Below are 24,916 nucleotides of genomic sequence, written 5' to 3'. Positions count from 1 at the left end.
CAAAGGACTCCAAATGAATTTGCACATAATACACTGCAGAGGATTATATCTTGAAGTTAGATTTAATTACTTTTTTTTTAGCAGTCCATGGTTTCTTATAGTATTTTTTATATGTTATTCATTTTTTATTAATTCCCCACCCTTTACCCACAAAGTCAGATATCGGTGCACAAACGGTAAAGCCTTGAACAAAATCCCCATCCAAGTGCAACCGGAGGTAAGAAATAGATAAAACTAGGTGAATTCAGTAAACTTGGCAGCTGCTTTTAAAGAGGAATTTGGCAGGAAGAGAAAGATCAAGCAGCGGGGTGAAGGAGCGACTCGGTATTACGTTACGGAATTAATTTCCAAGTGTCTCTGCTCAGCGTGTCTTACCAACGGCAGCAAGTAAGAAATGAATAGGCATTAGGGCAAAACTGCCAGCTTTCGGCTCTCAAAGGGTACTTAGCGTCTTCTACTGATTTAGAATTAAGTTGTATCGACTTAAGAAAGCTAGTGTTAGAGTAATAGCAGGGTCTCGTGCCCCCTGAAAGAAGATGAAAGGGATAATGGCCACACGACTGGACATTCAGGATGCCAGTGTTAGTTAATGCCACTATCAACCCAACAGATCACAATGCCGAATGTATAAAAGGAATATTTGAACCTGAATAGTACTTAAAAAATCTGCAAATTGGCTAATCCTCTGATGGGCACATTGTCAACTCGGCAACACTCGAAATTACACAGTGTCTGCTATTACTGTGATTTATCAAATCAAGGAGCATAATAGAAGAGTAATTTCCTTCTGGATTTCCAATCTCCCACGTCTTAAATACCTAATCGAATTAATTTCCCCTCAACACAAAATTGAATGCATCTATTCAAGTAAATCCCGCTCCACCGGGGTTACCTCAAGCATAGTGGTTGCTGTTCCGTTGCTGAATGCCAAAACGGAGTGAGACTGGTGTGTCTTCAGACGAAACTGAACCTTCACGTTGCTGTCTCCATCATGGTGGTACTGCAAGAAGCTTTGCCCATCAAACCTCATCGCAGAATCTAGGTGGGAAAAAGAAGAGGCGATCAGGAAAATCTCTAAAGAACCGCACTGTGCATTCAATAAATAAGTATTTATTTAATCAGTTACAATATAAGTACGATATTCTCCATTCTTGGTTAGCGTGCATCATCAATGTATTAAAAAATAAACTTACTGTTGCAGGTGCATACTTGTTGCAGTGTGTGTCGTGGAGTAATAACGCTGATCCTGGCAGTGCTATATGATGATAATACAGAGGAGTCTAGCTCTATGATTTCCTTGCACGTGCGGCTTTTGCATTGCAGGCCCTGGCAGGGCAGATGAAACATTTTCTTAATCTGTAATCCCACCGACTGTCCAAGTTCATGCGAAGATCCAGCGATTCTATCTGCCAGATCCTGGGGACTGTAGAGTGAGGTCTTAGCTGTTCCTGCCACCAAAAGAATGTCCAAAGCAGAGGATTCCTCATCATTTTGTAGACTGGCCATTTGAATTTGCTGTCTGTCCACTTTAAGAAGGTTCCCAAGGAATCTTTGCAAGCTACGCCAGTGATCACCGATGAATTCCTCAGGGGCAACATTCAGGAACCTCAAGACAAGTGACTTCTCAAGCTCCTCTTCACTAAAACACCACACATAAATATGGACCGGTGCTGTGGATGAAAACGTTCCATCGCTGACAGTGACATTAAAATAGTAATCTCCTTGGCGAAGACTTTCGAGTGCAATCACTTTGCCATCTGAAATTCCCACCGAAAAAAGACCTCTTTTCAGTTCCTCCTCAGCCAAGCTATACATAAGCGTATCGTGGGGATCTCTGTCTGTAGCATGGAGCTTGCCTAATACGCTCCCTTGGAAAGCAGCCTCGCTAGTGGTGATATAAATCTCCAAAGGAACGACAGAAGGAGCGTATCGGCTCCTGTCAATCACTTGAATGGTGGCAAAGGTGGTAGAAGAGAGATGTGGAATGCCACTGTCCGAAACCTAGGGATGATAAAGAATAATTTTTTTTATACATTTATTTGCAGAAAGTTACACCCACAAGTTACGTTAGGTGCCCCGAAATATTCCTGAATTACCTGGACCTGTAGTTGATACTTCTCCTTTAGACTTCTGCTTAGGACGGAGGTGGTAGACAGAAGACCATCCGAACTTACATGGAAAATTTCCCTGTCATTTCCCGACAAAATTTGGAAACGGAACGGAGGACCATGTCTGGGAGAATCCCTATCTGTCACTATGAATTTCGTCAGACTGGTTCCAATAGGTGATCCATCCTGCGTTAAAGAATAAGCTGATTTTTACAAATATCCATCGGCAGTAATAATGAGAAATAAGCCGCCGGTTAAACATTATGCGCAGCATACCTGAACTACGAGGGTATAGTTCGATTGCAGGAAAATGGGTTTGTTGTCATTCACATCGGACACCTGGATTCTGGCTGTCACTTCAGTGATATGAGCTGGCACACCATTGTCTGTAGCGCGAACTACTACAGAGTAGGCAGATGTCTAAAAAACATGATGTTGAAGAAGGTATAGAATGGTGTGTAATAACATGCACTCAATAATATATCCAAAATTAATGACCATGTTCATACACAGCCTTATGTAATGCTGTGAAACGATTTAAAAGATACTTATTTGAACATCATTTCATATTTATGACATGCGTGGAATGGCTTTTCTGGCTTAACTTTTCCGGTGTCCATTATATAAAGTTATTGTACTGTACTGGGTTGCTGGGGTGATAGGAATGGTCAAAAACTTGTGAAACTCACCTTTTCTCTATCCAGGATGCTCAAAACGCGAATTTCTCCTCGTTCTGGGTGTATCGAAAAATGACCAAGTGGATCTCCTTTAACTATAGTGTATGTGACCTTATTGTTGCTGGGGCCATCTTGATCAACAGCCGAAACCTTGAAGATGCAATCAGAAAGAACATTATTAAACTATCCATCACAGACATTTTGATGGACAACTCTGAGCACCCAAAATACAGCCTCTGGAGTTGTAACCCAGTAGCATTTGAAGGAACTGGTTGAATTGAACATCAAACAACCCTTAACTTACCACAAGAACAAGGTCTCCAACCACAGAGTCTTCACTAATCTCAGCTTCATATCCTTCCTGGTTGAAGATAGGCTCATTGTCATTGACATCTGTGACATTGATGACAACAACAGTGACATCGCTGAGGGGAGGAAAACTGCTCCTGGTACCTTCTACCGACAGGAAGTACTGCTGATGTACTTCATAATCCAGATTTCCATTCAAGGACAATATCCCTTTAAAAGGAAAAACACATTGTACATTTATAAAGTGTCACATATTACACTGACCCACTCTTACTTTTTAACTATATTTTTTGAGAACTTTTACACTTACCCACCATGCATTTGCCAAATGGCTATTTTTGAGTCTTGTCATTTTTTCAATTAACGTGTCCCATTTTTTTTATGTATAAAATACAAGGGAAAATTATTTATTTCTAATCCGAGAGGTATTTTTGAAGAGTATTTTACTGAGCCCAGACAAGAACCTTCTGCTACTGTAAATAGCATATAATGATGTATCCATGATTTCTGTTTCCCATGAACCAATGGGGCTAAACCATAAGACATGAAGATTCCATTCCAGTATTTTATGGTTATGGTTCCTAATATGATTTTTTTTACTTATTCAGAGAACTCCAATCACTGACAAATAAGTTGAAGTTCTTAAGCATTACCTTCACTTTAAACTGAAACCTAATTGTGCTTTGAACCTGGAAATGTGTTTACCTGTATCAGGAGTGAGGCGGAAGATCCCATCTTCATTTCCGTTCAATATTTCGTATTTCAGCATTAGGTTGTCATCGTTGTCCTCGATAAGTTCAAGCAAGTCCATCAATATGGACCCAACAGCTTTGTCTTCTGGCACCACTATGACCTTTTCAGGACTTCCAAACACAGAACGGTAGTAACTAAGAGCCACCACAGATACTGTAATGGTCGTGCATGTTGAAAGTGGACGCGGGGAACCTCTATCTGTTGCACAGGTGGTCAAATCAATGACCGTGTCTTCTATGTCTTCTAATGGCTTCTCCAGACGAGTAACTCCAGTGGTTTCTTCGATTGAGAAAAGCCCATTGGCAGAATTTGAAAGGGAATACAAGACTTCAGAATTTGATCCTGAAAAGTGAAACAGAAATATACATATATATTAATTGGTCCTAAACAAATTGGCTCAATTAATTTTTAAATATGTTACTTATTGACAGAACATTGAATATTGTTGTAGATGTAATACTCTACCTTCATCAGGATCTCTAGCAAAAATGACTGCTATGGGTGTTTTCACAGTGGTGTTATCAAAAACAGTCACAGCATAGTGTGTCATGGAGAATACAGGACCATTATCATTGACATCTTCAAGATTTAGGGTTATATCCACTTGGCACGAGAGTCCTCCTCCATCAGTAGCCTTTGCAACCAGGTTGTAAGACGCTTTCTCCTCTCGATCTAACGGAGCCAGTGTTGTGAGCTCACCTGCGTAACAAACAAGGGGTCCCAAGATGATGTTTGGATTAACAGAGCGAACACAAGCAGAGGTAATGGTGACCAAGGGCATTTAAGACTTATTTATCCAAGAACATAAACAGATATGAATGATCAAACTAAATATAAACATAAATATCCAATGAACTATGATTGGATTGGATAACATATAATCTCACCTGTATGAGGATCCAGTCGGAATTGGTTGTCCCCAAGACCATGAAGAGTGTACAATATCTGAGCATTATTGCCAACGTCAGGGTCCTTAGCTGATATTTTAAGGATAAAGAGGCCAGGAAGGGCATCTTCTGAAACGGTTGCTGTGTAGCGAATCTGATAAGAGAAAGTTTATTTTAGCATCTTGCATTTCTAACCATTTAACCATAGCAAGAATGTGAGATCCCAACCAAGCTGAATGATCACTGTTTTAGCAACGCTGGTTCTATTTTTGGATGGTCTTTAACAAAATTGTCTGTCTCTTCCATGCTAAGAAAAGGAGCACAACCGTAACCGTACTTCATGAAAACAAACATGAAAGTAGCCGTCTGATCCTTATCTGAGAGATGGAGATAATAAATTGCACTAGTTTTCTGCCTGCTGGTGGAACCACATCAGACACAACACTGAAAAAACATACGTAGATAATGTCTGCTAACCACGATAGCCTTTTTTTCTTATAAATGAAGCCTTCTTAGATAATTGGTCAACCTCCATGTTCTACTGGAGAAATATTAACTAAATAACATGTTGGTGACTACACAGAACAAATAAGCAAACTGAAGTTGTACTGTGGAACCTATTTGGAATCAGAACTCTGAATTATGATTCTGCATCTTCTACATCTTTTGCTCCTACAGACACTGGCTCAAAGGATTACTGTCTTTATATTGGGCTGAGAAGCCACGTTTCATGCCATGAGCTAACTGGTATCAAGTAGTAGTGTTCTAGAATTCATGTACCTGTTGACACTGTGGGCTGTTGTCATTAATGTCAAGAACTGTAATTTCAACTTCCGATGTGGCCTGAAATTTGCCATCAGATGCTGTCACCTTCAGAAGGTGTTTCTCCGTTTCTTCTCTATCCAAGGGCTTTTTTGAGGAGATAATCCATTGATCCCCAACTTCATTAATACTGAACTGGCCTAAAGGGTCTCCATCTAGAACATGGACATAAATATATATATTAAATTGCATTTACCTTAATATTCTGGTGGTAACAGTGTTTAGAAATGAACAATTATGAAAATAAGTAACAGCTGAATTCTAAGCAAAAGAACGGAAAGGTTTGGTGCAAATGTATAATTAAATAAATCTTAAACCTTGACAAACCATTCATCCAACAAGAATGTTTTGACAATTAAAGCAATTGTTTGGGAGGTGTCAGGCCCACATTCATCATTGTTCAAATACAATACTAGGTTCTTTCACATAATGCCTAATAATGTCCTTCACTAGCTCAGCTAGGGACATTATTAGGCGGCACTCAAGTCTGGTTTGATTATCAAATATTAGATAGTCCAATTTAATGTTTAAATAGGACTGTGGCTACAAGAATATCAAATCATTACAATTATTTAAAATGCCTGTTTTGTGTAGCTGTGTTATGTTTAATAGTGCATTCTTGAGGGTAATGTTATTAGTTTTGTGTCATAAATACAAAAAAATATAATTTTAGCATGTAGTACTAAAATATATCTATACTACAAGGTTTTTGAGAGTATGGACCTTCCCATTTTATGCGAAAAGCTTAAAATGACATGAAATGTTATCCTAAAAAATGTATTACTATATAGTGTAATACTTCTTTTACATTTAAAAGTACAAAAGAGTTTTAATTCTCACTTTAAGTATGAATCGGAAGGTAAGAAGCTCTTACCTGTGATGTAGCATGTGACTTTTCTGTTGCTTTCAGATATGTCATTGTCCCATGTTCTCAGAGTAGCTATGATTTGCCCCGCGGGGTTGTTTTCTGCCACGGAGCCTTTGTAGACATGAGAGGTGAAGCAGGGAGGGTTATCATTCTCATCAGTCACTGTCACTTCTACCAGGACTTCTGAAGACAAACGGATCTTCCTGCCTTGGTCAGAGGCCACTACATAAAACTGATAGACGTTTTGTTTCTCACAGTCCAGCTCTCTGAGTGTTGAAATCCATCCATTCTCACTGTCAATGGTGAATAACTGGTGGATCTCACCGGTTTCTGCTTTCAAGCTATATGTCACCATGCCATCGTTTCCAGTGTCTTGGTCATTAGCAGTGACTTGTATCACCGTGGTTCCAGCAGGCATATTCTCTGTAAGTGTGGTTCGATATACATCTGCCTCAAAAACTGGCTTATTGTCATTAATGTCCTTGACATGAATGCTTACAGACACCAGGGACACCAGCTCTTTCCCCAAATGAGGACAATTAGCCTGCACGTCAATTAGGTACCACTTTGTTTTTTCATGATCTACACCTTTTTTAACAGTTAAGGCTCCTGTGTGCTTATCTAAGGTAAATACGCCATCTTTGTTGCTTTCAGGAGTGGTTCCTTCTACCAAGCTATAGATGACTGGCTCGACTGCCATTGCTTTGACCAATCCTATCTCTGAGCCCGTAGGCAGATCTTCAGGTGCAGTGAAACTATAGAGCGGCTCTGAAAATCTCGGCAAAGGGGTTTCCGTTGGCACAATTTGGAGATGGACAGGGACAATAGAGCTCCAATGAGGAGGTGCACTGTCCTTGGCTATAACTGTGAAAGCAATGACCTGGTTCTCTAACCCTAAAAGACTGTCCTTGGCCATGATAACCCCATTAGAAGGATTTATGTGAACAAGATCATCATCAGATGTTTCAACAGAGTATGTGACATCTGCATTAGGTCCTTCATCGGGATCATATGCAACAACTTGGATGATAGGGGTTCCTTTGCTTAGGTTAGACTGGACAGACAATGTGTACTGCGTGGCTGTAAATTGAGGAGGGTTATCATTTTCATCTGTCAAGATGATCTTTATGGTGCAAAAAGCTGCCCTACCTCCACCATCTTGGCCCATGACCTTGATTGCTATAACCCTCTCAGTTGCATTCTCACGATCAAGTTTCATGAGTGTGGTAATATGCCCTTTATCATCAATTGAAAACTTATCAGACGCCAACCTGTTAATTATAGTGTAATTTACAGTTCCATAAGGGCCATCGTCAGGATCGAGTGCTAGTACCTCTATTACTTTTGTACCAATTTCTGCATTTTCAGCTAGCTCCACCTCATACATGTCCTGCTGAAAAGATGGGCTATGTTTATTTGCATGGGTAATGTTGATATAAACAGGTACTGTGGCCCTGTAGACCCCATCTGAAGCTGAGACCTGAAGGTGGTACGACAAGTCAAAACTGTTCCTACAAAGGTTCGAGAGCGAGATGATTCCAGATGTTTTGTTGATGGTAAAATGACGGTGATTGTTACCAGAGAGAATAAAATAATTCAGCTTCCCAGCATCTATGCTGTCTTTGTCAACTGCCTGGACCTTTATAACAATGTGTCCACAGTTGGCCAGTTCACTTACATTGGTTTTGTACTGCAGTTGCCTAAATTCGGGTGGATTGTCATTCACATCTGAGACATTAATAATTACCAAAGCATCTGTATGCAAAGGTGGCAATCCGTTATCAATTGCCCTAACTTTGAACTGGAATTGATTCCTTAGCTCGTAATCAAGCTCTTGTGTTGTGGTTATTTCTCCAGTTTTAGAGTCAATATGGAAGAAGTCGTGAGTGCCGTTGGTGCTATTTCCTACAATGTAATAAGACACTTCTTGGTTTTTACCTGAGTCTTGATCAGAAGCCTGTACTTGAATTACTTTTTTGTAAGGGGGTAGTTTTTCGATTACATTGCTGAAATAGACCATCTTCGAGAAAGTTGGTGGATGATCATTAACGTCTTCCACATTAATTAAAACCCTTGCTTCAGAATAGAATCCGAGAGCTGTATCGGTGGCTCTTACCGTTAAGGTATGTTTTGCTTTAGATTCATAATCCAGTTGCCCAGCTGTGCTCAGGGCCCCTGTCTTAAAGTCAATGCTAAACAAAACGAGAGCCTCATTCTCCACAATATTGTAAATTACACGGAAACCCTCGGGGCTTCGGGCCTGAATGTGCAAAATTGGAGTGTAAATTGGTACATCTTCTGGCACTGTGACGGTGTAGTAAAGGCTTTGGAATGTCGGGTGAGACTTATTTCTTACAATTACCACTACTTCTTGTTCCACCTGCAAAAATGGCAATCCGTTGTCTTTGGCCCCTACTCTTAGAACATACTGATTCAGTGCTTCATAATCAAAGGGTTGTTTCAGAATAATATCTCCCAGTTTTGGGTCAATCCTAAAATACTTATAATCTTCCATCAGCCAGTATTGTATAGCACTGTTCCTTCCAGCATCTTTGTCAATAGCAGAAACTTGGAATATGACATCCCCAGGTTCTAAACCATCCTCTACAGGAGTATAATATGGTGTATTTATGAACTCTGGTGCATTATCATTGATATCTTCCACATAGACTTCAACTTTACACTGTGCAATGCGGGGTGGCTTTCGACTGTCTCTTATTTCAATTATCACTTCATATTTGTTTTGTTCCTCTCGATCAAATGGCAAACCTTTTGTTTGCAGCACTCCAGAAGAACTACCTATTTGAAAAAGGTCCATATATGTAAGAATGGCGAAGGAAACTGGTTCATTAAGCTGAACTCCAAATACATCCACCATTTCCAAAAACTTGACACTAGTATCGTTTTCAATCACCTCTGCTGTGTAGTCCTTTGTACCGCATTTTAAGCTGGTCTCTTGTGTTTTGGTAACATTTATTTTCACCGTAGTAGTGTCGTAGTAGAATCCATCCCAAGCTTTTATAGACAGAACTCTAGGTGTCTGCAGAGCTGAAGCATTATTCACAGTCACAACTCCACTGATCTGATCAACAGAGAAGACATTGTCCATGTTACCTTCTGAAATGCTGTAGCTCACTTCTGAATCTTGATCCTTGGCTGTCACTGTCAGAATCTCCATGCCCTTGTATGCAGGCAGATAAATATTGAACTCATAAGTGTCTTTTAAAAATTTAGGAGTGGAGTCATTGACATCAGTCACCTGAATGGAGACTTTGGCAGGTTTGGAGGCAAATAAACTTGGTGAGCCTCCATCATGTACATACACGCGGAAATGGTAAGTTGTGTACAGTTCATAGTCAAGTTCAGCCACTGTTGAGATGGTTCCTGTACTTGGGTTGATCTTAAAGTATTTGAGGACCTCTGGGTCAAGAATCTGATAGGTCAGTATGGCATTCGCTTCTGTATCATTGTCAGTTGCTTGAATAACCAGTGGATTAAGGTCTAGGTGAGTAACCATGCTACCTATTATTGCATCTTCACTGATTTGCCCCACATACAGAGGCTGAGAGAAGATGGGAGGATTGTCATTCTCATCAATAATATAAATAAATACCGTTGTTTCACTTGCATGGCCCAGGGAACTGTTACCACGCACTTTAAGCTGATAAGATGACATTGTCTCAAAATCCAATTTCTTTTGGGTGGATATAATACCCGAATAGCAGTTAATATAAAAGGCATCATCCGTGTTTCCTTCCCTGATTTCATAATTTATAGAAGACCAGCTGTTTGAAGACACCAAGGTCACGTAAGTACCTATGGGTACTGATTCACTGAGTTCAACAACATATTCCAAAGATGTAAATTTGGGAGGCGAAGTGTCAGAAGACCTAACATGAACGTTGACGGTAGCCATGTCCTGAAGTTCTGGTGTGCCCTGGTCTGTGGCAGTGATTATCATTGAGAAGCGATTCTTTGATGGTTGTTCCATCGGTTTCCTTAGGGTAATTACACCAGAGGATTTGTCAACGGCAAAATATCCTTCAGTGTTACCTGGTGGATAAAACAACAACTGGTAAGGATAACGAAGATATTGTGCAAGGTTTGGTATGTAAGAATTTGTAGAATTTTTTAAATACATCTAAAATCCAAAAAAAGTCTCTGATATCAGGAACTCATTAAATGAGCATACATAGATCAGTACATAAGTACATCAATCAATATCTGTCTTTGAAGCCTAAGGTAATTAAAGAGCCAATTGGCATTCAAGACCTGTGGACCAAGCCTGACAAACTCCTTTCTGTTGCTCTTGATGCACTTAGCTATGAACTGATCTCTAACCAAGTATTATCAGTTTTATGAGTAAGATTAAGAAAAAAAAAATAAAAAATAAAAATAAAAAAAAAAAAATATATATAATAGTTCTGCATCCATTTAAGAGGTTCTACACTGTAATGACTTTGCTGGATGGAGAACACAAAAGGAGAACACATAGAAAATTGTGACTACTAGCTATAATGGCTGGAAAACAATGTTTAACAGTCGGTGCATTTTTGTTCACCTCACCTGAATGAATGAAGTATTCAATTTTCGCATTGTCCCCTTGGTCTTTATCTGTGGCTCGGACCTGCACCACTTCTTTACCAGCAGGTGAAGAATCTGGTAGGTTTACTTCATATAATGAACGTATAAAATGAGGCGAGTGGTCATTACTGTCTTGCACACGGATGGTGACCCGGGCAAAATTCCGTTTGATTGGAACATCCTGGTCCCGTACCTAAAACAGAAACAAAGGACATAATGATTGTTGCAGAGAAGTAGGAGCCAGAGCATTTCATTATGTATGTATAGATTGTCTTTATTTTTGTGTGGGTGGGTGTTAAGATTCTAATATGTAATGATAGCCCTTCCCAACCATTCTGTTCCATTGACTTTTCCAATATAACTTCAAAACCTCTTATTTTATAAACTTTTAAGGTGTAGTTTTCTGTAGTGGGGTAGTGGAATGTATGAATAGGTAGAAGAATGAAGGCCTGAATGAAAATGAATTCTTTGGTAATAAACATACCATCACAGTCAAGATGTGAAGTGGCATTGACTCATAATCCAAAGTCTCTGTTGTATAGAGGATGCCGGTACTTGGGTCGAGACGAAACATTTTAGAACTCCGTGGGTCAGCACTACCTTTGATGGTGTAAATTAGTCTGCTTCCACTGTCTTTGTCCGTCGCACTGATTTTAAGCACCTCCACTCCGAGCTGCATATCCTCTGAGACTTCAATCTCATAGTGGCTTTGTAAAAATTCTGGACGGTGTCGGTTTAATGGAACGACAGAGATGTGAACCTGTGAGGGTAAAAGGAGGCTCTTGAGAGGTTTCTTCCAATAAACCAAACCATATTTTGGAGAGCAGTCATCATTTAAATCAGAGATTCCGCCTTTAGAATGAATGGCTCATATACTTTTATAAAGGAAGCACTTGTTATCATAACTATTAAGCAAACACCTCCTGTTTTGATATTTGGTGACTTATAAACATTACGTGAAATAATTTTATGATAATGATGTTAATAGTGATAATAAGGTTCTTGATGATGGAGTCATATTGGCTCTTTGATGTGACTGAATGAAAACGGTGAAGGATTTGGTTGCAAAAGAGAAGAGAGAAAGGATCTATTATTAATTAGCAAAGAACATGGTTGGAAGGAAGGAATAGAACACGATTAACGAGGGTGAGACGCAAGGGAGGGATGGATAAAATTAAGAGATCAAAGGAAAGAAATAAACACATCTAAAAATAAGTCAGAAAGAAGGGTTACCATTCAATGAAAGAATAAAAGAGTCAGGAAAGAAAAAAAAAGATAATGAACGGTATAAGAAAAAAGGGGAGATGGTGGATACGTGGAACAGACTCCGAGCCTATGGGGTAGAAGTAAATGCAGTGATTTAAACATGCATGGAAAAGGCATAAAGCTATTGTGAATCTAAGACCAAGGACTGATTAAGGTTTGAGTCAGTAGGAAAACTGAGCACACAATATGGGTTGAATCTTGGTTCTTATCTGGCATGAAATTGTATATTCTTGTAAGTTTGTTATTTCTACGAAACAAAATGACTGGAGTGTTAAAAAAAAGAAGGTACCAAAGGTGGGACTTATGAAGTAAGAATGTCTGGAAGAAGTAAAGGACATCCGAGAACATGCAAAAACGAATGAATAATAAAGAATAGAATGAGTGTCTTATAGTAGGCGAAAAAAAGCACACAATAAAAAATTCACGCAATGTGAAACTGGCCAATAAAAGCATGAGAAACAGGAGTGAGTTTAAAAAAAAAGAGTGTTACAAAAGTCAAAAGCACATCAACACGTAGGAAAAATCTAAAAGGGGAAAATCTATGTTAATGGCATGTAGAGAGCAAATTTAGGCTTGAAATAAATGTTTTGCATTGACTCTTTGTTTAACCAAAGTAGTCAATGTATAATGATTTAATGGAGCATGGAGAATGTGCACACACACTTGCAATATTTGGCTTTGATTTGGATTCTTGGAACATTAATGTGGCTGGCTAATCCCTCCAACATCACATGCACGGCCAAGTCTTACGTATGCGCGTTAAGGTTACATAAACATTGACCCAAAATTTCAGAGTATTACTTTCTCTTCATTAAGTTATAACAGCAAGAGGTTATTCTATGTTTCTAAAGAGGGCAGAGTCCTTAAATTACACCCATGTGAGTTCTACCTTTTACTCAGATGTAATCCTGTGTTGTGCTTGTATTTTATATATAAAATAATACAACGGTACAGTTTTTGTTCTTTTGTAGGCCCCCAGCAGGATTACACTTGTGATACAATATCTGGAATACATTTTTTAAAAGGCCATTAAAACACAAACACAACTCTCATTCAACTCATTCCTTCACTTTTACATCTAAAGATCCCATAAGTATTGGAAGAAAGTGAGGGGAAGAAAAAAAAATCTCTTAGTGAATTTTGCCCTCTTTCTTTGCTCCTTCTGTGAACGTGAATCCAGCAAACATCAAATTACCTGGGTGCTGACAGTATTAGTGCCGTCTGTGACCTGTACAGTGAGGGTGTACGCTGGCTTCTTGCTTGCTTGTAATGGTCGAGCAATAACCAGACCCCCGGTGCTTTTATCTATGTCAAACTCCAGGTCCTCATCGCCACCTTAAATAGAGACATACAAGTTCATACAGTATTTATACACCATTAAATAGTAATTAACACTATAACACCAAATATGTATGTCAGAAGACACGCTCACAGTACGTGGTTACAGTGTTTTTCTGGTACAAATGTGAGATGGATACTAAACATCTTAGTCTATCTAAAATTTACAGATATCAAAAAGGAACCATTAGAAGTGAGCGGGCATCTAAATAACGTTGTATTCTTCAACTTTTAACGAAAAACTCCTCCAAGATGGGAACAGAAATTCTGTAAAACCCTCTAAAGTGATCAGTGGTCCATGCCTCACATATTCTTAGACTCTACAGACCAACGCGTTTTGCCTTGAAGCTTTGTTGGGAATAAACCAGAATACTTATGGAGCCATACCTGACAGACCCAAAGTCTATCACACATTGTCAGTAAAGTTTGGTAAAGATTATGCCTTGCTTGCCACTTATGGATACTTTCTGCTTGTTGTGAGATAAATTCATGGTCATCATTGATCATATGGAGACTTTAGTTGAAGTTAGATGTTTTAAAAATGCGACTCTATGTTTTTTCTATGTTGACACAATTAAAACCCTCACTAAAGACTTGATCTTCTCTTGAACCAACATGGCTATATCTGTTTTGTCTAACAGTGCTAAACTACCATAGCAGCCGACTATGGTCTGGGGACTGACCATCAGGGTGTCACTTAAGGCTGTCAGTGATTGTGTTTCACAAGAAGGAAAGGGATTTAATGTCAATAAGGGAGAAAGAAAAGCACTAGACTACTAAACAAATAAAATACAAAGGCTCATACCTACTCTAAGGAAAAAAAACACATGGACAATACTAACTGAACCGGCATAACTAGTATGGACAGTCTAAGGACATTCCCTGAGGACAGAGCACAATAAACTAAACCAAATTGGACAAAACTGTAACAACGGTTTTGCAAATGAGGGACTCTTACAATTTAGACCTTGATGGCGTCAGTTACCAATTATGTGAAGAAGCACCCCAGAACTGTTTTCATATTCATGGTGGAATGTAAGAAACATTGCAATCTTGTTTAAACAATCCCCAGCCATACTTTTGAGATTGTTCCGTCAGAGATCCCCAGAATATAGTCATAAAAAGGACCTCACCTGTAATTTGGAACCAAATTTCACTGCTGATGAACTCCGTGCTGATTAACCCCACCATGTGATTAACAGGATCCGTTTCCATTACTTGAAAAGAAAAATGGGGTTCATCGAACACCAGCGGCTCATCTGAGGGTTCTGGCGTTTGTATCCACTGTACGTGAAGTCTTACTGTGGAGGATCGAGATGGGCTGCCACTGTCTGATGCTTTAACCTGTAGTTGACATTTAAATTGAAATGTTAATATAGGGGGGAGTTATTTGAGATATCGTTCTATAGGATACATTAATGTTTTTCCAGCTCTCCAACTTTTATTATTGTCCTTGCGCTCAACCAATTTACTTACTGTCAATATAGTGTACTCTCCCGCTGGAAAAGATGCCTTAGAAGAGATGACACCAGTGGAGGGGTGAATGGAGAACATGTCTCCTGTAGATTCAGTAATACTGTATGTCACTTGACTATTAATTCCTTTGTCCCTGTCCATAGCGATCAGTCTGTAGATTGAAACAGGCTCCTCTGAGGATTCACGTTCTGGAAGCTGAATAGTAAATAGCTTCTGAGAGAAGGTAGGAGGGTTGTCATTTACGTCGAGCACTTGGATGACTACACGAGAGATGGACTGCAGCGGTGGGGTTCCATTATCAGACACTGTGACCTGTAGGATACAACACAACACACTAAACATTCTAGTAAGCTGAGGAGACACTGTGTGGGCCCAATGTTAAGCCTTAGTAGGAAAAAGGAACAGTATGTATGTTTAGAAAGGCCTTGAACACAACTGCATGTTGACTACTGTCACACGTTTGGTCCTTTCAGGCCACACTCTGTTAAGGTGTAGAGGTTTTTCTAAGAGGAAGGTTAATGTACCAGTTCAAGGGAAGCCTGCATTGCAATATTTAATTTTAGATGTAAAATTGATTGGAACATAAAAATGAAAAAAATCAATACATATAAAAAAGCAGTTCTGGTGTTTGTAAAGTTCCAGACTGTAGGCTTGTTTGAGCAGAACCTTCCTAACTTATTTGTTTCTATAAGTCCAAGTTATTGTTTGATGTGCACCATGTTATGTGTTATGTCCTGTTTGCTTATTGTTAAACTTTGCGAAATACGATGCCACCAATAAAAAAATAGATAATAATATTAATAAAGATGAGTCTCATAACCAGTGGTTTTAACTGTTGGTAATGGTTCTAAGCATTAGTATAAGCAAAGCTTTTTCTGGAGTAATGAGCGTAGGGGAGTTGCAGTTTTAACTCTCTCAGACCTCTATTCATTATGAAGGGCCAACACTTACTGTGTTCATTGTGTAAGTAGACTTTGAATAAATCTCACTGATTTAAGTACGCATTGTACAGGGCCAGCCAAGTCCTGCAGCAGAAGCTCACTGAGGTTGGTCCTTCATAAATTATGGAGTTAAAAGCACAACACCCTGTGAACTCTCCCTTTGATGAATAGACCCAAAGGGCTCTTAAAATGCTAAGGCCCCCTTCCAAACTATTTCTATCCCAGGGAAGGCAAAATTGCCACTTGGTCACCCTTCATTTTGACTATTATAACATAGAAAGAATATATTTCAAAGGACCAGTCCTACTGAAAATGTGTCTTCTCAACCAAAGCAACACGAATTTACTCACTTCAAGGATGTGCTCTTCCTTACTTTCTCGATCCAACTGTTGAGCTGTGGTTGTGATCAAACCTAGATAATTAAACACATTACACATGGGTTAAATGATCCTTGGTGCCAAACCAAGAGGAGATAAACAAGAAACTTTTTGCAGCCATCTTCTCTTCTGTTTTAGTATGTCTTAATGGTTGTTAATGTTACTGTAATTTTTTTTACGTTGATAGTAAATGTAATATGTTGAAGCATCTAGATTGCTCTAATTGATTGATTGATAGATCAAAAGATCATGCTGGGTTACATGGATGATCCACATAGAGGTATTATTTGCCAACGTTCAGCCCACCTCCTACCAAGGAATGAGGCTGAATTTCCTATAGGCGTGTTATCTAGGGGGCTCTGTTTTTGAGTATTATTGGAGACAAAATGAACAGCGCTTAATAGTAGTTCTGGCTACAGTGATACAAATACTCTCAGTAGCTTCAAATTAATTTGAGCAATTAAATTATGCATTTTACTGGGCCAACTCTGTTCTTCATGCAAGAGAAGCTCATTAGGGTTGGTCCTTCATAATGCATAGTGAAGTAGGTGAGTTGAACAGTTAGTTCCTCCTTAAATCACCAAGTGTATGCTTTAACAAGGGACCCTCATAAAAGAATCCACAACCCAGGAAGTGATTATAAAGCAGCTCTGTAGCACGAACAAACAAACAAACAACATAAACAGACCCAGATAAACGATACGTCGGGCCACCTTTTATGTCAGGTTGGAAATTCTAGTGGCCCTTTTCCTGCTTTTTTGCCACAGGCTTTTCTATAGAGCTGTTGCGGGAAGTGGCATTCATATACAAACATGATACGCAGCCAGCGCTATTCGCATACAAATTACACATGGAGTCTTGAAAGGACACAGCTGTGTGGGAGGGGAGCATTCTGCCTACAGCAAGAGTGAATAACCACTCATCAGCGCTAGGCCGGCACTCGTGTCGGAACAGGTCCAAGCATCAGCTGTGCATTGTTCCTTGTTAAGCAGAGCCTTTCACCACAGGTTGTTGAGCTCCCCCCCCCTGTAAAAGAAAGGCAGGAATTTTTTGGGCCTAACCTGTTTCAGGTAGGGAGGGGGGGGGTCTTGATTGCCAGCTTTTTTTTTTCTTTTTAAGTAATTTCCCCCACTGGCATATTATTTACCATAGCATTCAGATTTAAGAAGTGTGTCTATAGGTCTATAGGCATGGTGTAGAGGGAAATGGAGAAAACTTTGTAGTCACCCCCCCCAATAGGTTATTTTTAAATCATACGATGCATGTGGGCTCATGATGTAGAGTCCATTGTTTTGTCGTGGCTTTAAACAAATTTAAAAGACTTGTAGAATTGGTCATTGACTTCCTGATTCCTTTTATAACCAAGGTTGTTCCCATGTATGTACAAAATATGGACGTTGGTGTAGAGTTTGGAAGGTGGTCACAACAGTGACAAGGAAAATTCCAGAATTCCGAGTTTTTGAGATTATATATTCTAATAAATGCTGTGGCCTGTTTTTCACCAAACTGTTGTGTGTTTGTTATTTGGGGAAGGTTGGCGTGGGCGTTATTTGGTCGGGTTAGGATACACGTTACCCACTACCTTCACACAGGAAAATTCCAGAATTCCATGTTACAAAACCCTCTGTCTGCTCACTGAAATAATGAGTATATTATTGGCTTAAAAACTCTTCAAGGAAGTGTAATTGTGCAAACTGTGTGGTTCAGGGGGGCATGATTAACCAATGCTCTTTCCTAGATCTCCTTTTGTTGATATACCTTACTACAATGATTACCGATGCATTTCCCACCAATGAATAAAACTAGAAGGAGGTCATATATGTATAAATGTATTTGAAGTCGGTGGAGTATAGGCCAAAACTGATACATTACAGATGAGTGGGTGGGGCTGAGACTATGCCACACCCACTTAGTTCCCACAATAATAGTAAAAGTGCTATCATGCCTTTATAGAGAATACATCACTCAACATTAAGTACTGCCTTCTGCTTCAGGACCAGGACCATCTTGCGTGGCAAAAGGGGCAACTATCCTGGGCCCAGGCTTACTTTTAGGGCCAGCGCCAGCCCCTTAAGACGCTATATACCATTTTCCCTTACACAGCAGAGGAAAATTGGTGTTTGTGGTGATTTCCATGGACATTGTGCTATGGTTTTTGTCTGTTTACGAACCTATTGTGTGAACACCTAATCCTGTCCATGTTTAGACTGCACGTGTACTTTGGTCAGCATTTAGATTGAATAGAAAATCTATAGATAGCATTTATCGTTCAGACAGTTGGTGATTTTTGCCATGTACCACCAAAACAAAGACTCCATTTTTCTTTCGAAGACACTTTGATCCAGTTGTGAACTGTTGCAACGCACTGGTTCTGGCACACAACATTTGATTGACAATTACTAAATACTAAATCTTATTTTCTTATAAAAATATGTCTGCTAGAAATGATCTCCGTGGCAGTCAATACATAGGCCAGTAAAAAAAGCCCCATCAGAAAAAAAAAACTAGACTGGTATTTTGTTCCAGAAAAGCTGGTAACCCTATGTAAATAATGCCTGCGTCTTAATCCCTTACAATGCTTGCCAGTCTGACATGATATTTTTTTGCGACTCTCTTTGAAAGCGCTTGTCCTCTCTCCTCCTGCTTGTTCTCAAAGATAATCCAGGGAGTGCACAGGGTATGCTGAGAAGTTTCAATGTGTGTTTTGGGAACAAAAGCCAGAAGGATTTATGTAGGGAGGCAAATGCAGCAACAGGCTGGGTCTTGTGTTCTACATTTATAGGTTACAAAAGAACCGTGTCCGTATACTTTGAAGCAAGGACACAAAATACGTGAAATAGCGTTAGGAGAGTAATCAATTATGACACGCCATGATGTATATCTTTAGTGCGCCATTATACACAAGACACATCATTTCTCAAAACGAACTAAATGTTTAAACAGAAAATATAACTGGCCTTCCCATAGTGGATTCTCAAAAGATTATTGCACCTTCGTTCCAGAGGTGCTGAGCAGAATTTGAATGCCAGGTCCACTTTATCTAAAGACACTAGGGTTGACCATAAAAGTTATTCTCTGCTGTCTGGTCAGTTACTAGGGAAAAGAGACGCTTGAGATATCTTATCCAAAATGCATTTATGCCTTTCCTATTATAGTTTATTGACACCAGATTTATTATTAAATGAATGTAGATAAGAGGGAACCACTAACTCTTAATAATGAATCTTCCCATCAATAGCTTTGACCATAATCCAGGGCCAGACTGGTGATGGCGGACCAGACACATTACATTTTGATACTCAAGTAGAGTGAGTGCAGTGGCAGATTGGGTGAGTATTGGGTGCGGTTGGCCAGTGGCCCACAGGGCATTTGCCTGGCGTGCCAGGTGTCCAGTCCAGGGCCGATCACATCCATTTCTTAAAACTACCAGTTTTATTTTTGTTTTAACCAGTTTTGAAGCCATGTCCATGTGTGCCAGAACTAGCATATCCAATAAATGTCCTGACCCCACCCGTATAAAGGCTGCCAGAACCAATCAACAGCAATCAGCAAAAACAGGAGATAGAGATCACTTAGTGTTGAGTAATAAGCATACAAATTGACAGAACAGAACATTGAGATGAGGTTTTAATACATCCATATTGCTTATTTAAATCTGTAAGCACCACTGCCTACAATTATTTAGTGTATAGACCTGTAAAATGTTGGACTTGGAACCAATGTTCCCTGTAGGGTCTGTGCATTAAATATTTCTTCTAACAATAGTATGAGATGGTAATGAATACAGTGGCCTGGCTAATACTTTATATAGCATGTACGGTGGGTGCCTGCCCCCACACGTCTTGTGTTTAATTCCTAGAAAATGCAGCTCTATTATGGAAAAGTTAAATCCTCGGATACATTATTAAAGAAGCCTTTTGTTCCGCAATTATGCTCTCATGAAAAAAAGATTGGCGCAAAAGCATTAAACTGTAATTTAGGGCAACACTGAAAGCAGAAAGAGAATTTTCAGCAGTTACTGTGCTAATCTGTTTCACCATACACACCGGATCAGTTTGTGGTTTGGGTAAGGATTGTGGGTATCAGATGGATTAGTCAAGGTGGAGTCATGGAGCGCTCATATAAAGCCAAATTCTCATAATACCTTCTTACCTATCATATTATGAAATATGCCAGCTATACTTAAAATATCTTCATTATAAGAATATATTTTTATTTTCTGTTCCTTCACATAGGAATATTATTAACCATTAATTTACCAGCCCATGAATTGCACAAATCGTAGCAAAAAAAACTAAATTTTTATTTGAAATAACTATATTTACGAACACGACTGGGAATTCGATAACACGTTTCATTAAAAAGTTCAAAACTGTTGTTAAATGGTAAAAATGAGCTGCATTTTCAGCAGTTTTGCTCACCTGTGTATGGGTTCAGCATGAAGAATCCTTGGTTATTTCCATTGGAAAAGAAGAAATAAAGTTTTCCTGCCGAATCAGCATCTGAGGCTTCCAGTTGAAGAACAGAAACATTTGATGGAGAATTCTCCATGACAGATGCATAGAAAACAGCCTTTGACATTTGAGGGATGTTGTCGTTGACGTCAATAACTTCAATGTAAACTTCAGCAACAGAGAAAAGAGGAACGGAACCCAAATCTGTAGCATAAATGGTTAACCAGTAACTGGAAACAGATTCCCGATCCAGAGGAGCTTCAGTGCGGATTGTACCTAAAAGTTATAAATGGCTAGGGTGATTTATTTATTTTTGTTTGTTGATTTTACATGACAGTTACATATATTTCCCCAATAAATATCTCCCAAGAAATGTGATGCAAATACATTTAAAAACATACTATAACTTTTCTATAAAAAAAAAAAATATATAAAAAATCATTGGTAAGTTGGACACATTTGTATGTCAAACCCAAGAAACACTTTACCTGTTTCTTCATCAATGCTGAAGACTGAGAGGTCTGTTCCATCCCTGATTGAATAACGTATATCCCCATCTTTTCCTTTATCTCCATCTTGAGCTGTAATTGAAAGGACCGGAGTTCCTGGTGGAGAGCTTTCTGGAAGGGATCCATGGAATACAAAGGATTGAAAGTTTGGTGCCTGTAGGTTCTCATTGACATCTAGAACATCAACCTCCACATGGCACACTGAGGAATGGGGGAACGGTAGGCCAGCATCAGTAGCTCTTATCGTCAAATTATAGAATGACCTTTTCTCATAATCAAGTTCTTTCTCTATGATCAAAGCCCCTGTTAATTTTTCGACTCTGAATATGCCTTGCTCGTCACTGATAAGAGTGTACGACACTTCTCCATTTTGGCCAACATCAGGGTCTGTTGCATCCACAAAATAAACAACAGTTCCTAAAGGAATATCTTCTGGAATTTTGACATTAGCAGTAACAGGCCTGCAATATGGAGCATTGTCATTGACATCTTCCAATGTAACAAGCACATCTGTCGTGGAAATTAACTGATGATCACCTTTAGGCTGATCTCTGGCTTCTATTTTGAGCTTATACTTTGGCATTAACTCTCTGTCCAGTAGGCCCTTGACGGTTAATTCCCCGGTCATACTGTCAACTGTAAACTTATCTGTGGCTGTTAAAAGAGTATACGTTACTCTCCCGTTGTCGTCCATATCATGATCATCTGCTTTCACTTTGAGGACAAGACTACCTACTTTAGTATCCTCAAGTATTGTAACACAGTAGCCAGGTGGTGGGAAATATGGGGCATTATCATTAACATCTAACAAATTAACAGCTAAAATTTTCCAAGAGGACCTTTGAGGGATGCCAAGATCATAGACTGTAATGTTGAGAATGTAGGAACTGGTAGTTTCTCGGTCTAGAGGTGAGGAGACAATCAAATTCCCGTTTTCCATGTTCATAGAAAAGCATCCATCCTCATTTCCCTCAGAAATTACGTAGACCAGTTGGCCATTGAGACCAGTGTCAAGGTCAATGGCAGTGAGCTGAACAATTGAAGAGTCGACAGGAGTATTTTCGAGCACATCAATAGATATTGGGAAGCTGTCATCAAATAACGGAGTGTGACTATTTATTATGTGGATGTTAAAAGGTGTGTCTTCCTCCAGGTCTTGGTCCTCAGAATGGAATTGGAAGGAATCTATCATGTTTGCAGCTATTTTGTTTAGTACTCCAGTGTCTTCACACTGCACTGAGACTGGAGAACCCTCGTTTGAAATGGTGATATTAACTATAGTCGGTTCTGCATCATTTTCCCCATCTCTGGCAGTGACAGCAAGTGAGTAAAATGAAAGCTTTGGATGTTGAGGACCATAAAATTCCCCCCTTACTGTAATTATTCCAGAGGTAGGCTCTATTTTGAATTTTTGTAGGTCATTTCCGGATATGATCTCATATTGGATATTTTGAAGCTCATCTATGTCTACTGCTGAGAGAGCTACCACTTTTTCCCCAATTGGAAGGTCTCTTGGAATGCTGATGTTGCAGTTCACTTTTTCAAACATTGGTGAATTGTCATTCAGATTGTTAAGGATTATGGAGACGTAAACTTCACTTTGTTTCTGAAAAGGTGATCCCCAGTCAGATGCCCAAACTCGCAGGCGATACATCCTTTGAGTTAACTCATAGTCAAGAATTCTATTGCTTGTAATAACACCAGAGAATTTATCTATACTAAATGGGGCATTTTTTGGACTAACCAATGTGTAAGTCACCTTACCATTATCTTCCAGGTCAGCATCAGTGGCACTTACTTGTAAGACTTTTGTTCCTATAGGGCTATTTTCATTGAAGGAGCCGTGAAATGAAGATCGTGTGAAAACTGGGGCATGATTATTACAATCTACAAGGTCAACAAGAACAGTTGTAAAAATGTGTCCATTAAGTGCAGTGACCTCCAACTGGAACTGAGATTGGTCCTTTATATCCATCTGCCTGCTGGTGATGATTAATCCCGTTTGAGTGATGATTTTAAATTTGTCTGTAGGAATTCTGAAGTGGTAACCACCTGTGGGAACAACTGGGACGGTTTTTACCAGAGTAACGTAGGTCCCAGGAGGAGAGCATTCATTTAGCTGTACCTTATAGACATCTTGCTCAAATCTTGCTTGTGCATACCTCCAAGGGGGGATATGGATTGTTTGCACAGGAGAATATACTGGTGGTTTGCTCTTGTCTTTAGCACGAAGACTGAGATTAAACCCTTGTGGGTTTTCCAACCAATTAATCTGAGCTGTAGACACTACTGTAAATTCATTTTTCCCCACATAGGACCGTGCAACTTTGAAATAGCCTAATGGATCTCCAGCCACAATGTCCACAGAATCTATACTGCATCCCGGATCTGCCAGGTCCATCGACACTGTGGCATAAAGCAGCTGATCTGATGAGTCAGGTATTGCTGTTGTTACTGAAGATATGAGAGGAGGTTTCTTAAGTGCTGGCTGTACTAGAACCTCTAACGATGCCACATTGCCAAACCCATTCCCCTCTGAAATCTTTTTCATGCGGTCAACTGCTAAAATCTGGAGCCTATGGACAGCAATTTCTGTTGCATTCAGTCGTTGAACCAACATTACCAAACCACTTGTTGGATGAATAGAGAAGAATGGGGACTTGGTGTTAAATGTATAATAGAACATGGCATTTTGTCCCAAATCGGCATCTGTAGCACTTATTTTACCAATAACGGTTTTGAGGGGAGCTTCTTCGTTTACTGTAAATCTGTAAGACGTTGTTGAAAAAAGCGGCCTTAAGTCATTCATGTCCAAAATTTGAATTATGACTTTAGTTTGTACTTCATGCTGCAGTGACTTTTCAGATGCACGAATGATCAGCTGATAATTGTCTTTGACCTCTCTGTTCAGAAGAGCTGTATTACCACTTCGCATTCTTATACGTAGGAAGCAAAAGTCGCCAACCACCAACTCTTCCGTCTTAAAGAGACCCGTGCTGTCTCCTGATATGATTCTATACTTTATTGACCATTCAGGGTCCTTCAAGTAAATACCCATCTTCTCTCTACTCACAACATAGGTTTTCGGAGCAGAGTTTTCATAAATAGTCGTGTGGTATACGTTTTGGGTAAAGTTGAGCAATGGAGCGTTGTCATGGCTTGGATTTCCTTGTGCAGCCGTGTAATGCGCCACAAATAGGGTAAGGCTGAGAATTTCCAGGTAAGTAAAGCTGACCATTGTCGCCTTCTCCCTAGATGGTATTAAAAACAAATCATGTAACATTACCTGCATAAACCACAATGGAAAATAACAAAGCAAAACATAGTGGGACAGCAAATATACAGTAATTAAACCAAAACTGCCAAGAATATCCTTAATGTAGTTTATTTTCAAAAAAAATTGCTCATACGCTCATTGAAAACTGCTACAAAGAACTTACAAGCTGGACCACCAGAAAGGCCAACTGCTGGACCCGCTAAATATAGCTTTAGGAGCATCATTCATAGTTCTTTCACCCAAAACCTTCAAACAGATACAAGTTGTTCT

General features: G+C 39.4%; 1 protein-coding gene across 1 annotated transcript in view; it reads right to left on the bottom strand.

Moving 5' to 3' along the window:
* FAT2 (FAT atypical cadherin 2) overlaps positions 1–24,607 on the bottom strand; it is a 31,508-nt gene extending 6,901 nt beyond the window's left edge. Inside the window, exons 1-19 of the mRNA XM_053464442.1 lie at positions 21,349–24,607; positions 20,828–21,136; positions 16,380–16,441; positions 15,089–15,400; positions 14,746–14,956; positions 13,470–13,609; positions 11,493–11,768; positions 10,991–11,201; positions 6,431–10,477; positions 5,515–5,711; positions 4,735–4,888; positions 4,313–4,546; positions 3,800–4,189; positions 3,090–3,304; positions 2,798–2,935; positions 2,385–2,528; positions 2,097–2,294; positions 1,194–2,001; positions 893–1,038 (exon numbers count right to left, since the gene is read on the bottom strand). Of these exons, the coding sequence (XP_053320417.1) occupies positions 893–1,038; positions 1,194–2,001; positions 2,097–2,294; positions 2,385–2,528; positions 2,798–2,935; positions 3,090–3,304; positions 3,800–4,189; positions 4,313–4,546; positions 4,735–4,888; positions 5,515–5,711; positions 6,431–10,477; positions 10,991–11,201; positions 11,493–11,768; positions 13,470–13,609; positions 14,746–14,956; positions 15,089–15,400; positions 16,380–16,441; positions 20,828–21,136; positions 21,349–24,607 (11,451 nt within the window). The remainder of the gene's footprint in view (positions 1–892; positions 1,039–1,193; positions 2,002–2,096; positions 2,295–2,384; positions 2,529–2,797; positions 2,936–3,089; positions 3,305–3,799; positions 4,190–4,312; positions 4,547–4,734; positions 4,889–5,514; positions 5,712–6,430; positions 10,478–10,990; positions 11,202–11,492; positions 11,769–13,469; positions 13,610–14,745; positions 14,957–15,088; positions 15,401–16,379; positions 16,442–20,827; positions 21,137–21,348) is intronic.
* Positions 24,608–24,916: the final 309 nt, after the last annotated feature.

Source organism: Spea bombifrons, chromosome 4 (genome assembly GCF_027358695.1).
Source record: "Spea bombifrons isolate aSpeBom1 chromosome 4, aSpeBom1.2.pri, whole genome shotgun sequence".
In the NCBI taxonomy this organism is placed as follows: domain Eukaryota; kingdom Metazoa; phylum Chordata; class Amphibia; order Anura; family Pelobatidae; genus Spea; species Spea bombifrons.
Note: the sequence above shows the minus strand (reverse complement) of the source record. Positions and strands in the feature narration are given on the sequence as shown.